Genomic DNA, 16,369 nt, shown 5'->3' on the forward strand with positions numbered 1-16,369 from the left:
TGTTAACTTCTTTAATTCTTTATATATGCTGGATATCAGCCCTCTGTCAGATATAGGGTTGGTGAAGATCCTTTCCCAGTCTGTAGGCTGTTGTTTTGTTCTGACAACAGTACCTTTTGCTTTACAGAAGATTTTCAGTTTCATCAGGTCCCATTTATTGATTGTTGCTCTTAGAGCCTGTGCTGTTGGTGTTCTGTTCAGGAAGTTGTCTCCTATGCCAATGAGTTCTAGGCTGTTCCCCACTTTTTCTTCTAACCGATTTAGAGTATCTGGATTTATGTTGAGGTCTTTGATCCACTTGAACTTTAGTTTTGTACAGGGTGATAAATATGGATCTATTTTCATTTTTCTGCATGTAGACATCCAGTTGGACCAGCACCATTTGTTGAAGATGCTGTCTTTTTCTCCATTGAATGGTTTTGACTTCTTTGTCAAAAATCAAGTATTCATAGGTATGTGGGTTTATTTCTGGGTCTTCTATTTGGTTCCATTGATCCTCCTTTCTCTTTCTATGCCAATGCCATGCAGTTTTTATTACTATTACTCTGTAGTACAGCTTGGGATCAGGGATGGAGATACCTCCAGATCATCCATTGTTATACAGGATCAGTTTGGAGATTCTGGGTTTTTTGTTTCTCCATATGAAGCTGATAATCTTTTTTTCAAGGTCTGTAAAGAATTGAGTTGGTCTTTTGATTGGAATTATGTTGAATCTGTAGATTGCTTTTGGCAGGATGGCCATTTTCAGTATGTTAATCCTACCAATCTATGAGCATGGGAGATCTTTCCATCTTCTAATATCTTCTTCAATTTCTTTCTTCAGAGACTTAAAGTTTTTTCAAACAGGTCTTTCACATGCTTGGTTAGTGTCACCCCAAGGTACTTTATGTTATTAGTGGCTATTGTGAAGAGTATTGTTTCCCTGATTTCTTTCTCGGCCCTTTTGTCTTTGGTATACAGGAGGGCTTCTGATATTTTTTGAGTTGATTTTGTATCTTGCAACTTTGCTGAAGGTGTTTATCAGCTGAAGGAGTTCTCTGGTTGAATTTTGAGGGTCACTCATGTATACTATCATATCATCTGTGAATAGTGACACTTTGACCTCTTCCTTTCCAATTTGTATCCCCTTGATCTCTTTTAGTAGTATTATTGCTTTAGGTAGGACCTCAAGTACTATCTTGAAGAGATATGGAGAGAGTGAACATCCTTATCTTGTCCTTGATTTCAGTGAGATTGATTTAAGTTCCTCTCCATTGAGTTTTATGTTGGCTATAGGCTTGCTGTATATTGCCTTTACTATGTTTAGGTATGTGCCTTGAATCCCTGATCTCTCCAAGACTTTAAACATGAATGGGTGTTGGATTTTGTCAAATGTTTTTTCAGCATCTCAGGAGATGATCATGTGGTTTTTCTCCTTCAGTTTGTTTATGTGGTGGATTACATTGATGGCTTTCCATATGTTGAACCACCCTTGCATGCCTGGGATGAAGCCTACTTGGTTATGGTGGATGATATCTTTGATGTGTTCTTGGATTCGGTTTGCAAGTATTTTATTGAGTATTTTTGCATCAATGTTCAAAGAAGAGATAGGTCTGAAGTTTTCTTTTTTTTTGTTGGGTCTTTGTGTGGTTTAGGTATCAGGGTGACTGTCACTTCATAGAATGAGTTTGGTAATGTACCTTCTGTTTCTATTTTGTGGAATAGTTTGAGGAGAATTGGTGTTAGCACTTCTTTGAAGGTCTAGTAGAATTCTGCGCTGAAACCATCTGGCCCACGTCTTTTTTTGGAGGGGAGACTGTTAATGACTGCTTCAATTTCCTTGGGGGTTATAGGGCTATTCAGCCTTTCAACTTGATCTTGACTTAATGTTGGAAGATGGAATCTATCAAGAAAATTGTCCATTTCTTTTAGATTTTTGAATTTTGTGCCATATAGGCTTTTGTAGTACGACCTAATGATTGTTTGGATTTCCTCACTGTCTGTAGTTATGTCCCCCTTTTCATTTCTGATTTTGCTGATTTGGATAGTTTCTCTCTGCCTTTTAGTTACTTTGGCCAAAGGTTTGTCTATCTTATTGATTTTCTCAAAGAACCAGCTCTTAGTTAGATTCTTTGAGAGTAAACATTTTGATTTTGAAGTTTGATATTGAAAATTTTTAATGCTTTTTCATATTTTTTCACATATTGATATATTTTCCAATATACCAAAGATTCCAAGATTTGTTCCATATATATATCAATCTGAGATTTAACAGCTTTAAGTTTTACATTTAATTTTATGACATATTTAATTTTTCCAGCTTTTCCTTCATTGATATGTTGTTGACATCTTTCTGTAATTACAAGATTTTTGTTGATCATCTTTTTTTTTAATTTTGGTAATTTGTTTTTATTATTATCTTTCTATTAAATCAATTAAACATATATCAAGTTTGATAGAGTTTTCTCAGAACTAAATTTTGGGTTATAAGAATTTCCTATGTGTCCTCTGTTTTGTTAGTTTTTTGTTTGTTTGCTTGTTTTGTTTTTGTTTTTCAAGATAGGGTTTCTCTGGGTAGGCCTGACTATCCTGGACTCACTCTATAGACCAGGCTGCTTTCACACTCCAAATATTGGGATTAAAGGTGTGGGTCACCATGTTCTGCTGATGTGGTAATCATGGAGTCTGCATGGGTAAAAACTAGGTCCTCTGCATATATGGTTCTTGGCTTGGTATATTTGTGGGACTTCTAACAGAGATAGTGAAGGTATCTCTGACTTTTCCCTTTCATGGGACCCTTTCCCTCCTACTGGTTTGCCTTACCCAGCCTTGATACGAGGGTCCGTGTCTAGTTCTCTTGTATCTTACTATGCCACATTCAGATGATACCCTGGGAGGCCTGCTCTTTTTGAAGAGATGGGAATGAGAAGTAGATGAGAGAGAGGGGAGATGGGGGCAGGGCTGGGAGGAATGGAGAGAGTGGAAACTGCCCTTGGGTGTATTAAAAACATAATAAGCTGTTGTATTTGGGGCATACATGTTCAGAACTGTGATGTCTTCTTGGTGGAATTTTCCTTCGATGAGTATGAAATGGACTTCCCCAACTCTTTTGATAATTTTAGTTGAACATCTATTTTATTAGATATTGGAATGGCTACATCTGTTTGCTTCTTGGGTCCATTTGGGGGAATCTTATGAAAGAAGGGGGAGATAGAAAGATTTGGAGGGAACAGGAACTCCACAAGGAGAGCAACAGAACCAAAAAATCTGGGCACAGTGGTTTTTTGTGAGACAGATACTCCAAACAAGGAGTATGGCGATAACGTAGAACCCCTGCACATATATAGAGCATGGCAGCCCAGTGTCCAAGAGTGCTCCCTAGTAATAGGAACAGGGACTGTCTTGACATGAAATCAGGGACTGGCTCTTTGATCCCCTCCACCTGAGTAGGGAGCATCCTTACCAATCCTCAGAGGGAAACAATGAAGTCAGTCCTCATGAGACCTGATAGACTAGGGTCAGATGGAAGGGGAGGAGGATGTCCTCTATCAGTGTACTGGGGGAGGGGCATAGGAGAAGAAGTGGGATAGAGAGAGGATAGGGGAGGGGGCTACAGCTGGGATACAAAGTGAATAAACTGTAATTAATAAAAATAAAATAACAAGAAAATAAAGAAAAAAATTAATAAGCTCTTTCCAATATCTTGGCGCCTGTGGAAGCCTGCTGGGAACAGGACTTCTAAAAAACAAGTATGCCTGGAAGGCTGTGATGCAAGGACATTTTTGCTGGCTACAGGCAAGGTTTCCAGAAGCAAAGAGAGCACACAGCTCTTCTTAAAATTGTAGACAAGATGTGCTTATGTGAGCAAAGCAAAAAACAATACAGTGACTCCTGAAAGCAAAGCAAACAAAATCAGAGTAATCTGAGGAAAGTAACTAGGGACCATGGAACCAATTGGATGGTTCCTGCCAAATCCCAAAACAACCTTCCTGCGAAGAACGTAGAACACAGAATCTGTGTGATGTTATAACCTTCCCGGATTTAAACTAATGAAAAATAAATACATAAAAATATATTTGTGCTCTTCTATTTTTTCAACAAAAACCCATAATAAATAGTGAGATAGTTGATAGATAGATAGATAGATAGATAGATAGATAGATAGATTGCCCAATAGTTTCAAATTTTTTATGTTTCTTTTCTTATTAATCTCTGCCCTTATTTCTTAAGATTAATTTTCCTACTCCTGTAAACTTTGGCTGATTTTTTTTAACATCTTAATTTGGATATGCAAGTCATTTGCTAAATCATTGTTATATTTTTTAAAATTTGTGTTTAAAATAAAATATTTCCCTCTTAGTACTGTTTTTATCTTCTACTTACTAATAGTTACCTAGTATATTTTTATAACCATACAGTTCAATACTGTTTGTAATTACTTTGAGGACCCACGGTATTTTAATTTGCAGGTAATTTGTGCTTGCTAGATATATTATTGATTTTTATTTTAATTATAATGTGCTCAGAGAGTATTGTAAGGTTTTGATCCTTCAAGTACATTCAGATTTATTTTATGGTGCAGTTTTTATTGACAAAGACAGCAAGTAAACTTATAAAGTGTGACATTGGAAAGTTGTCATGTGCAGTGCTTTCTAAGCATCATTTTAAAAAGATGCTATACAGACCATTCGTTATTTCTGAGACTACTATTGATAATTTTGTCTTCTTTTGCTTATTGTTTGTACGATCTATGTATTCATCTACTTCTATTACTTCTTGTTTATACTTGAAGTGTGTCTCTTTAGACAATATTTAGTTGTCTGCTGTATTTTTGTTCTCTCTGTTCATCTATGTCTGCTCATCTAAGTCAAATGAAGCATTACATTCACTAAAATGGTGGAATTAGCCTACCTGTCATTTCATCTCTCTCCACTCAAAGGTTGGTTTTATTCTTCCTCTTCACTTCCTTTCTTTGGATGATTTGAATATTTTTGCCATTCCATTATATTTTACTACAGACTTATCAAAATGTATAGACATATATTTTCATTATATTAATGTAAAAGATGATTCTTTCTAATATATGTATACTTGTATATTAATTTTTCAGCTTTTTAGATTTATTATCATTGTGTGTAAGATGTGTTTATGGTGTGTATGTGTGTGTGTTTTGTGTGTGTGTACATGTAAATGAAGTCAAGTGTCTTCCATTACCATGTGGAGATAAAAAGATGACTTTCAGGTACCAGCTCTCTTTCCATTGTGATTTCTAGGGATTTAACTCAGATTTTCAGGCTTGCATACCAAGTGCTTTTACCTGTTGAGCCATCTCACTTGCACCATGTTCATGTATTCTTTTTTTTGTGTGTATATATATATATATATATATATATATATGTATACATACTTTAATATGTTTGCATATTAAAGTATTTATTTCTATGGAATGGAGTAATCTATATTAATATCTCATTACTTTGAGTAACATATAATCTTGTCAATATAAAGGGTTAAGAACTTATGGCTTGCTCATTTCATCATTTATTAGATAACTTTTACGTACAATTAATATGCACCCACATATTTTAACAGTACTACTAGCTGGCGGTGGTGAACTCCTTTAATCCCACCACTTGAGAAGCAGAAGCAGGTGGCCAACCTGTGTGAGGCCGAGCTGGTCTACAAATGAAGTTCCAGGACAGTCAAGGTTAAACACAGAAATCCTATCTCGGAAACAAACAAACAAACAAACAAACAGAAAAAGCACTACAGTGCATAATATAGTTTGAAAGAAGATAAAAGGAAGTTTTTAGTTATATTTAGCCACCCATTTTCTTCAAAAACATTTTATATATTATAAATAGTCATATGTAGTGAATATGTATAATGATTATGTGTATAAAATAGAAGAAAAAGACCACCAATTTGAGAGGAGCAGGGAGAGGTTCAAGAGAGTTTATCTGGCCGCTGGGGGGGGGGGTGAAGGCAAAATTCTATTTCAATTAAAAACATTTGAAAACTTCTTTCAGCATTTCTTAGAGTATTTTGCCAGCATCAAATTGTCTTATTGATACTTTTATGGAACAAGATTATTTAATCTTTGTTCCTTTTCTTCTTTTCAATTCATTAGCTCCACTAAAGATGTTGGTCCACTGACCTAGACCTCTGTTTCCTTACCAAAGAAATATGTGTTTGCTGATAATGACCCAATGGACATTTCATGCCATTTTCTAAATCTTTTGTATTATATTTCATCCCCTCTACAACCAACTTTCAGTGAATGATAGCATTGCTGTTGTTCTTTTAAGTTCATCAACTCATTTTTTTCTGTGTCAGTAACTTTGAAAACAAGTCATATTTCCCTGACTTTTGTATATCATATAATTTTTAGTATAAAGTTTCATGTACTCTAGAACTCATTGTAATCCTCGTGGATGCTGATGGTTTGCTACTATGGCAATTAGTCTGACAAGAGTGAGTTTTAAAAGGCTTTTGCCATTTGTATTTTGCCTCAGTTTCCTTTGTGTGCACTGTGCCATGTTGTTCACACATGTATGGGTGAAGACCTAGGCTAAAATGTGCAGATGCCCTGACAAAGAGCTTAAGGACCCTTATCTTGTTCTACCTTTTTGAAAATTTTTCTTACTTTTATTATTCAGTTTCATCTGATGATATCTTGTCAAGGGATGGCAGGTTCTTTATCTAGAGTATTAGTTACCATGCTGATTCTTGAATGAAGCCTCTTTTTGGGCAGATTGATGAAACAAAAAAAAAATGTAGATATCAATCTAAGATTTATTTTGTCTTTAAATCCTTCATATTCTGAATGTTTTGTGTAAATTTTGAGTCTTTAGTTTTGGATTTGGAATTTTTGTCGAAAGTAGGTACAGATAATGACCAGGCAGGATGGACAGGAATTATTAAAACACTGAGCAAAAATGATGCATAACACTGTGATATGTCAGTTTTATAATTTACCAACTTGTAGAAGTGGGTAAACCAGCCCTTCTGGGCCTTGAGTTTTTTGCTTGCATGATAAGAATAAAAATTCACCACCCAGCATGGTGATAAACACCTGTAGTGTCAGTGCACACAAGCCTGAAACAAAAGATTATGAGTTCAAGACCTGGGCTCTAGGGAAAGAATCCATCTCAAACAATTAACCAACCAACCACTAATAAAACTAACCAATAAAATAATAACAGCATCCTCATGACTTATAAAAATAGTGGGTTTTTTTTCCCTTTACTACTGTCTTAGCTAAAGTTTCTATTGCTGTGAGGAGACACCATGACCATGGCAGCTCTTATAAAGAAGACACTTAATTGGTGCTGATTTATAGTTCAGAGGTTTAGTCCTCTATTGTCATGGCAGAAAGCATGCTGGCACATAGACAGACATGGTGCTGGAGAGTAAGCTGAAAGTTCTACATCTGGATAAGCAGACAGCAGGAAGAGAAGTGAGCCACAGGGTCTGGCTTGAGCTTCTGAAATTTCAAAGTGATCTCTCTCTCTCTCTCTCTCTCTCACACACACACACACACACACACACTTGACTCACTTCCTCCAAGGAGGCCAAACCTACTCTGACACGGCCATACCTCCTAATAGTACCACTCCCTAAAGGCCTACGGAGGCCACTTTCATTCAAAAAACACAATTTCCGTTATTTATTTTTTCCTTTTAATTCTGTGTTTAATTTGTGGACTTATTTTATGCAAGACCATTCCCTCAGTTAAACTAAAATTCTAACTGAGCACTTCAGAAAAACGAACTGCTAACAATCAAACAAACAGTCATCCTCCATTTTCATATTCAGGTCTGTTCTGGACTTCCTAATATACTGAAGAAATGGTCTGCTCTTTTCTTCAAGAACAACTTTAATCTTTATTTTATATTTTTGTGCTGTTTATCATTAAAATAATAAAATATTAGTTTTGAGAGAGATCCTTGGACCCACCTAATCTAATCTTCATAAAGGAACTTTTGAATTTGTCCAAAGTCATAAACTGATGACTCACTCCCATAATTATCTTGCTTTTCTGAAAAGCAATATTCACATATTTATTTTGAGATTCAAATGGGATAAACCATTTTCACTTCAATACTGTAAAGAATGTTAAAACATTTTTTTCAACTTCATACGGAACTCAAAAAGTGCATTAGATTGCAAAATTTCAGAACAAAGCAAAGTATTCCAGTTATTGTGAAGATCTAATCATTAGCCAAAGAACTCCTGACAGTGTGCATGCCTGGAAGCCAACTCATCTGCTTTGCTAAGTCTCTCTCATATTCTGAACATGTATTTAATTTTTGAAAATCAGGAGGCCCCACTTTTGTCTGGAGGTCACACTGTCTTCAGAGATTCTCAGAAGTCCCTTGGTGGAGAAGACACACTCTTTCCCCATCATAATACCCTTTGCTTTCCACTTCCTGTAATGATCTGCTTTAGACCCTGCCTATGACTTTTTCAGTGACAACTGGTAGTTTTGCCCGAATGTGTAACAAACATCTTTACGGCATCTTTCTACATCAAAGTGGCATGTCAGAGACTTGTTAGTGAATGATTTGTGGTGAGACTGGAGGGCTTGTGGTTATTTTGAATCCATTTTTGTACAAGCAGGATGGGGAAAAGGTTGTTGCTGTTCTGTGTACAGGGAAGATAGATAGATGTTGAAAGGGCACTATCAATTACAATTCTGACAAAACTGTATCATCCTGAACACAGTCACAGAGAGGCCAGTTCAAACAGGCAAGACAGTAAATACTTCTGCCTGGGAAATACTGCTTTCCTAAATTTGCCTGACAGAAATCTCTGAGACTCTAGAAATAAACAGTAATAGTAAATACATACTAAAGGAGGCCCTTGGGGGTTTTGTTACATAGCCTCTCTCCAGCATCCTTTTTATCTTTCTCTCATCAATTGTCATTATTTGAACTGACTTATTTAGTCTGTGAGAGTAGGAGTCATGTACTGTTTATACTTACACCGCATCCTTTTTAAAAAGTATAATTTAATATCTAATACTAACTAAGAGCTTATGTTTTGGAACATATTAACAAAATCCCGAAAGCCTTCAAATAATGACCCTAGAAGTAGTACTCCCAGAAGTGAGTCTGCATGAATTGTGGGTAGCTCCTTTATTGTTCATATTTAAAACCTCAACATGACTCCACATATCAAGCAGCTACCAATTGTCCTTCCTAAATGATCTTGGGAAATTTATGAAAAGTTACTGTGGGGATCGTGTAATTGAATAATGTTACTGGGTCTCATTCTCTGAGAAAACTCTACCTGGTGACGCTTACAGTAACTCTCCATACCTATGTGTTCTTCCAATTACTTTATCTTCATGACTGCCACATCAGAAGAAGTCATTCTGTAACAAACGAACAACAAAGCGGCCATTTCTGTCAGAGTCCTGCCATTGCCTCAACTGTTCAGTGTGCTTCAAACAGCTGTGGCTGCCTCTTTCTTCATTGATGAATAGGGTTCTTTTCCAGAGAAGTTATAAAGGAAGATGAAAGTGCTAAGAAATGATTACCCTAAGGTGATCTCTGACAGACTGGAAGTAGTGGGTCTCTATCTCTGTTTTCCAAACTCTGAAGAATCAATCCAACTTGTATGTTTTACTTAGTTTCCCAGCATAGAATGGAGTCTCCGTAGTCTGTTTTTTAAAATTACTATTTTTAAAAATTATTTTACTCTACTCTTTTATATAACCTTTCCATTACATCTTGCTTTTGCTTTTTGCCAAATAAACTACTTGTAATTTTACTCTAATCCTTGTTTCTGACTCAGTATCTTGGAACAGATAAAATAGGGTACACATACAAATAAAAGTAGTGGTGAAAATGAAGTTAGCCATGTTAACAAGAAGAATGTTTTTCCTGACAACGTCTTACTTTGTGAGGGTTTATATCACTGTGGTAAAACACCATGACTAAAAGCAACTTGGGGAGAAAATTGTTTATATACAGGTCCCAATCACAGTCCATCTTAAAAGGAAATCAGGGCAGGAACTTGAGGTGGGACCCTAAGATAAAGAATTGGAGCAGAGGTCATGGAGAAACACCGGCTACTGGCAGGATCAGAGGCCATTCTAATCATTCTAATCGGGACATTTTCTTAATAGAGGTTTCCTGTTTTGAATGACTTTAGTTTGTGTCAAATTGACATAAAGCTATCCAGCATAACACATTGTTTATAGAAGCAACACTGGACAATGTACAAGCAGAGGTTGCCTTCCTCTATCTCTCTGGACCTTCCAGTCCTGTGATTAAAGGCATGCACCACCACATCTGATATACAAAATATTTGGATGACACTACTATGAGAGGGCCTCTGTCTCTCATGTCTATGATGACTTCTGACTCTCTAAACTAGAAGAAGGATAATGAACACGCATTTTTAAATCTTTGTTTTGTTTTTATTGCATGCATTTATTTAGCTAAGTATCTACCATTTATCATCTACCTATCATCTGTCTACCTATTTATCTATCATCTGTCTATGTCTATCTACACTTATCTATCATCTATCTACACTTATCTATACCTATCTATCTATCATTGATGGATCAATCAATTGATCATGTGTGTGCTCTGTAAATATGCCTCAGAATTAGATGGGGAGGTCAGAAGACAATTAGCAGGCCTCACCAATCTCTTCCATTATGTGGTTTCTGGGAATCAAATCAGGTGCTCATGTTTGGCAGCAAAAGTCTGATCTATCTCATAAACCCCATAACATTTATATTTTTAATGCTCAACTGTAGAAAGCTGGATGCGAAGCTTCTGCCTCTTTATTTTGGACTCTATAAATTAGGGATGGGAGCCCTCTGTCACTGGCCATTTGGACACTATTCCATTTTTTATCCCCATCATGATCTGCTCTGTCTCTCTCATTTCCTTCGTTAGGAAGCTGCTGTTCACAGTTTTGGCTGACATGTTGTTCACTTTCCAGGTCTCTCCACATATTTGGTGTCACATTCTTTCCTCGTAAATTTACCTTCTAGAATAAAATGTGTCACGCAAGATCCCTGCAGAGATGAGCAGCTTTCCTTTGTTTTCTCCCAGGGAAAGAAAAGAAATAATAAAGCAAAGGGTAGTTTGCTGACACATCAGTCCCTAAGCCAGGCAGTTCGTTAACAATACTGCAATCTTTGATCAGAAGTCTGATGGGCTGCGCTAGTCCATTCTGGGTTTGTGGGCCACGGACAAAGCTGTCATGCCAGCATTCCCCTTCCATTCTGATAGGTAACCATGCTTAACTATGTTTGTTTTTTAAGTACTCCAGGTTCTTTTGACATCCTCTATTTAGTAAAAATAGGAAAACAAACCTCCAGAAAAATTAGAGTTAGCAGAGAGTTGGATAAAATGAGGGATTGGGGCCATGCTTAGACAACTGAAAATAAGCAGATTGTGCTATAGTTGGTCTAGTTATTTTAGTTTCTCTGACAGCATGTTCGGAGCACTGCAGTCTAGCTGTGATTAATTGTTCGGCTATCACTTGCTAATATGGCAGTGTTAAAAATCAACCCTGCTGCCGAAGATTAGGCATGTCATCTAGACCATGTAAAAACTTGGAGACTCAAAGTGAAATATTTTACTGAATAATTAAGTGGTGACTAATCAGGGCCATTGAAAAGTGTGGAAAACTTAGTTCTTCTGAAAAACCTCCAGTCCTCTCTGCTCTTTATGCTACAGCAATTCTCACAGGTCTGTCTCTGTGCTATCTTTGGTAGATCCTGAAGCTGTTACTCTGTCTATATATGGTAGACACAACTGCTAAATGCTAGAGCAATAACAGTTGGCTCTACTTTAGTTATGGAAAGCAATATAATTTTGGCCTTTATTAAAGAGACTGAGTGGACATAAGTGTTGAGGTAGGTATAGAGGTATGGAGATATGATAAGAGGTTTTATTATTGAAACACAGAGAGGCCACCTTGTGGCCATGCATGTTTAATCTTCATGGTAACACTAAGGTAAGCAATGTGATCGTATATCTTTTGCAAATCAAAGAAATCAAACATGATTCGTTGTCTTGTGAAACATCAGCTGAGTTAGACTGATTCAAAAGTCATGTCCTAAAAAAAAAAAATCCATAAAACTCAATGGCTGCACTATGTATGTTAGCTGGTGAATAGCTACTTAGAAAATAGATTAAAAACAAATGAAGCTAGAAAGTTTACTGTCTGAGGAGATGAAAATGTGTTCCCAGACTTACAGAATTCTCAGGTAACCCGTGAGTCCTCTCAAACTCCCAAGGAGGATGACTATGACTGAAAACTTTATCCATCAAGTAAACGTAATGTATGCAGCTAACAGTTTAGTGTGTTATGAATGCTAAGACTTCATTAACAAGTTGAGATTATGTCCAGATCACACCCGAAACTGCTGAATGGGAAAGAAGAGGTTGACCTTTGTATCATCATTTCTACAGATATTGTTTCAGAAAAGTTTGGGAAGCATTAGTTGTGCTATTTCCCCTTTTGACTATTTATGAACCAATCATATGAGAATGTCCTAAAAGGACCTACAGAAAAGAATTCTCAGTAATTTTCTTTAGTCCCATATTCCAGACAAGTCTGATCAAAGAATCTATTCATTTCTTAGAAATTACTATTCATATCTGTCTGATGAGTCTCAGAACGCAATTTTTAGAGAAAAAAAATTATGGTACTATCATTTTATTTTCTAAATGAAGAAATAAGTAATTCAATGTAAATATAAATATATATATATATATATGTATGTATGCATAAATAGGTATTGTGCCCTCGCTCTGTGCGAGGGCTTTATTCTTCTTCCGTGACATAAGTCGTGACAGAGACCTCTGTCCCTAGGGACCACGGATCCTTTGAATAGCTGTCTTCTTTGGCAGACACAGCAAGAAGAGAACAACTTCATTGGTAATCAAGAGACTCCAGCCTGTGACTTTCACAGTCCTCCAAGAATCAAACTGATACTTCAAAGAGATTAAAAACTAAAAGGAGCACATGATACCCTCTCAAAGCTGAGCCTTCAGATTTGATGAAGGCCCTATCAGAATGAGATATGATTCAGATATCAAATTTCATTTGTTTAGACCCACACGGCTTAATAAATCCCAGCCGAATTTAATAAGCATTTATCTCATTTTAATTGCCATTTAGTGTGTTTCCAGTGGTCTCATCATACTAAATGATTCACTTCAATATTTATTACATGTCATTTTTACTTCTAACACAATCTATACATCTTTAGTTTGTGTTTGTAATTAAAATTTATTTTTTTCTAAACCTTGGGGATTGGAGATTTTTCTTTGATCTCATTTTTTTAAATTAAAATTCTCTATTTTCAGTTCTATCATTACTGAGATTATTTTAATGTTGATTCCTTTAAAGGCCATCATAAAATTGTAGATACGGAGTAAATTTTTGCTGAATTTCAGTTTTTCATAAAGGTGCAAGAGCTTTGTGAAAATTATACTTCAAAAATTATAGATAGAAATGCACACACATATGTATGTATACAGCTACATGGATGTGAATATGTTTAGAAGAATGTACTCTATGGTGATTTTGAAAAAATAAAGATATTTTCTATAATATATTTTACAGGAGTCATAGGTTTTGACCCTCTGCCTTGATCTCACAGAGATTCTCTTGCTTCTGCCTCCTTAATGCTAAGATAAAAAGCATGTCCCACCATCCTTGGTTCTGCAACTGCAGTTTGTAATAAGAACGATGAAAAAGAGCACTAAGTGAGTTCAAGGAGGTTTTAATTCTGAGAGTCAAAACTAAAGCACCTGTTATACATTGGTCTCTCGGGAACCCCGACTTCCAGTGTAATTAAAGGCTTGCATGTTGGTTTTATTTTAGAATGAGATGTGCTATGTTTTCTCTGTTTCTGGAATACTGAATTTGTGTTACATTTATCTCAAAAATAGAAGGCTCCCACGAAGTACAACCAGGTTATTGCTAAAAGAGTTTTTGCATTAGATGGATAAATTTCCTGGGGTCAAATCCTGAATGACCTTTATGTTCTTCCATACTAAGAATTTCACAGAAAGGGTTTAATGAATGTTTGTCTGGTGAAGGGATGAATGCATCATTTAGTCAATGAATACGGTAGAGGATCTTGGCTGCTCTAATAATAATAATAATAGTAATAATAATAATAATAATAATAATACTCGCCTTGGTTCACAGGCTTTCAACATGGGATCTTCTTATTACTTTATTTTCCTGATACATAGACAATGGCTTGCAGCATCTGCAATGCTTGCTGGCTGTTATAGTCTTGAACACAACCATTCCCTCTCAGGGAAGACCTGAAATTACCTTGCAAATGCAATTTCATTCACTTAAGTATTGTCTTAGGTTCCATGAGTCCAACAATAAACAAACAAAATATCCACCCTTAAGTTTATACTGTTTTAAACAACAGCTAGAAAAAAAATATCATAAGTAAAAGTGGAAAAGGGAGATAGAGGATGAGGTGGGCACCATGTCTAAAGTGATGACATTTGAGGAATCAGCTGACTCAAACCAAGAAGAAAACTGCAAGGCATTGGGTTGAGGGAGAGGTGGCGGTTAGCAGCAGGAAAACAGTGAACAAAGAGTCTGATGCAGAAGACAGCCTCACAAAGAGGCTGTTGTGGAGATGGTAAGAGAGCACATTGTAAGTAGCATTAGGCTCTGTCTGAAACTGCAAGCTAGTAGGTAGTTTAGAGCAAGTATTAAAAACTGATGATGGTTTTGGAAGTCTGTTTTGACTGTGTGTGTGCTGGAGAATGGACCCTGAATTAGGGAATTCATGAACAGTAGGAGAGATTTCCATTGAGGTTACTGCAGTAAGCCAGATAACTAAGGTTATAGATGAGAACACGTTGGAACTATGAGGATTATAAGTGGACATTGTCTGCATATTTTTGAGGGAACTGGCAGCAAGAGCCAAGCATAGGTTGAATCAGAACATGACATTGTAGAGCAGAGCCCTTTATTTTTAACCTGCACAATTAGAATAATTCATGCGTCCTGGAACAAAAGAGAGAGAGAAAAACAGAGTGGCAGAAGTTAAGGTGTGTTTTGGTGACCATGTTATTTTTGATACTCCTGTTAGAAACTCACGTGTAGATGCTAATTACTCAGCTACAGGATTCTCTATTAGGAACTTGCCTGTTCTGTGGAGAGATGCATCTGAACCTAATAACATATGTGATACATAGGAGAATGGAAAGTATTACCTAGAAGTCAAGAATTAATAGAGGACTCTGGATCAGGGTAACTGACATACACAGAATGACAAAATTTAACAGGAAACAATTGCAATTATGTCAAAAACCAATGCCAGAGAAAGAGAATAAGCCTTTTGAAGTCCAAGACAGCATCAAGATAGATAGATAATTAGTTAGATAGATTGATAGATAGATAGATAGATAGATAGATAGATAGATAGATTGATAGATAATCATCCCCTTGGTAAAATATTAGAGTCCAATTTCACCTTTCAAAGCCCAACTCTGTTTATACTGTTTTAATAATTTTTCTGGAAGATATTCTTATTACAGGATCATATTGCTACCCAGCACTGGATTTGAGTTAAAAATTCCAGTGTTTCTTGAGATATTGCAGAGATAGTGATCAGTTGGTCCGAAGTAGATTAGAGGTAGCCTTCTTCAAGCCTATGACCATGGTTAAATCTGAAGAGTCCAGCGCCTGGTGTTCCAGCATTCTTCTGAGGAGATGTAGTCTTAAGCATGGGCATTGTCATGGAACCTCTGTCTATAGAGCCTGTCTACTTCCTAGAGTGGTGACAGTTTTCCTTATGTCTGAAGAAAAGGGTTGAAACAAAATTGAAAAGGAGAAATAGCCATCCAGCTTTCCTCTTCTCTTCTGATAAGAAAGAAACACCGTGAAATCATAGATGGTCCACAATCATGTTGTAACTCTTCACTGATGTTGTTAAGAAAGATCATGAAAGAATGGGGTGCTAGGATTGAGTTCCACCCAGGAAAGACTCTTGAAAATGTGGATTATGACCACGATGAAGCACATCATCTTTTTGAAAAACCTTAGGCATTTGAAGAGGTTTATGCCAGCTTTCAAATATGTGGGTATTTTCAGTTCAGAAATATTTTAAGTATAGCGTTTGGATCAAATGGCAGTGGCCATTCTAAATTAACATTTTTTTCCCCAAAATGTCTTATCTCTATGTACTTTAATCATTTTCTTTTCCTGGGTGGCTTATCTTCATTTACCTTTGGTGTGACAGAATTTTTTTTTTTACCCTTTTATCATATTTTCCAGATGACTGAGTAAACATTAAAGAGATGCTGGGTATAAACAGAAAGAATTTTTATAAAGTGTTTTAAAACATTGAAAAGAAAGACCACAGCAAAAT

At 36.2% G+C, this 16,369-nt stretch overlaps 1 protein-coding gene and 1 pseudogene across 4 annotated transcripts in view; both read left to right on the top strand.

Moving 5' to 3' along the window:
* The window catches only part of Lsamp (limbic system associated membrane protein), a 2,252,234-nt gene that overhangs the window by 1,516,207 nt on the left and 719,658 nt on the right, over window positions 1-16,369 (top strand). The window contains exon 1 of one of the 4 annotated variants that reach the window (XM_060370405.1): window positions 364-452. The exons of the other annotated variants lie outside the window; for them this stretch is intronic. Coding sequence (XP_060226388.1) covers window positions 392-452 — 61 coding nt within the window. The 5' untranslated portion in view covers window positions 364-391. Of the gene's footprint in view, window positions 1-363; window positions 453-16,369 lie in introns of those variants that run through there. 4 annotated transcript variants of the gene reach the window in all.
* Window positions 3,731-4,024, top strand: LOC132648723 (large ribosomal subunit protein eL33-like; annotated as a pseudogene).

The sequence above is a fragment of the Meriones unguiculatus genome, chromosome 17 (genome assembly GCF_030254825.1).
Source record: "Meriones unguiculatus strain TT.TT164.6M chromosome 17, Bangor_MerUng_6.1, whole genome shotgun sequence".
NCBI classification, from domain to species: Eukaryota; Metazoa; Chordata; class Mammalia; order Rodentia; family Muridae; genus Meriones; species Meriones unguiculatus.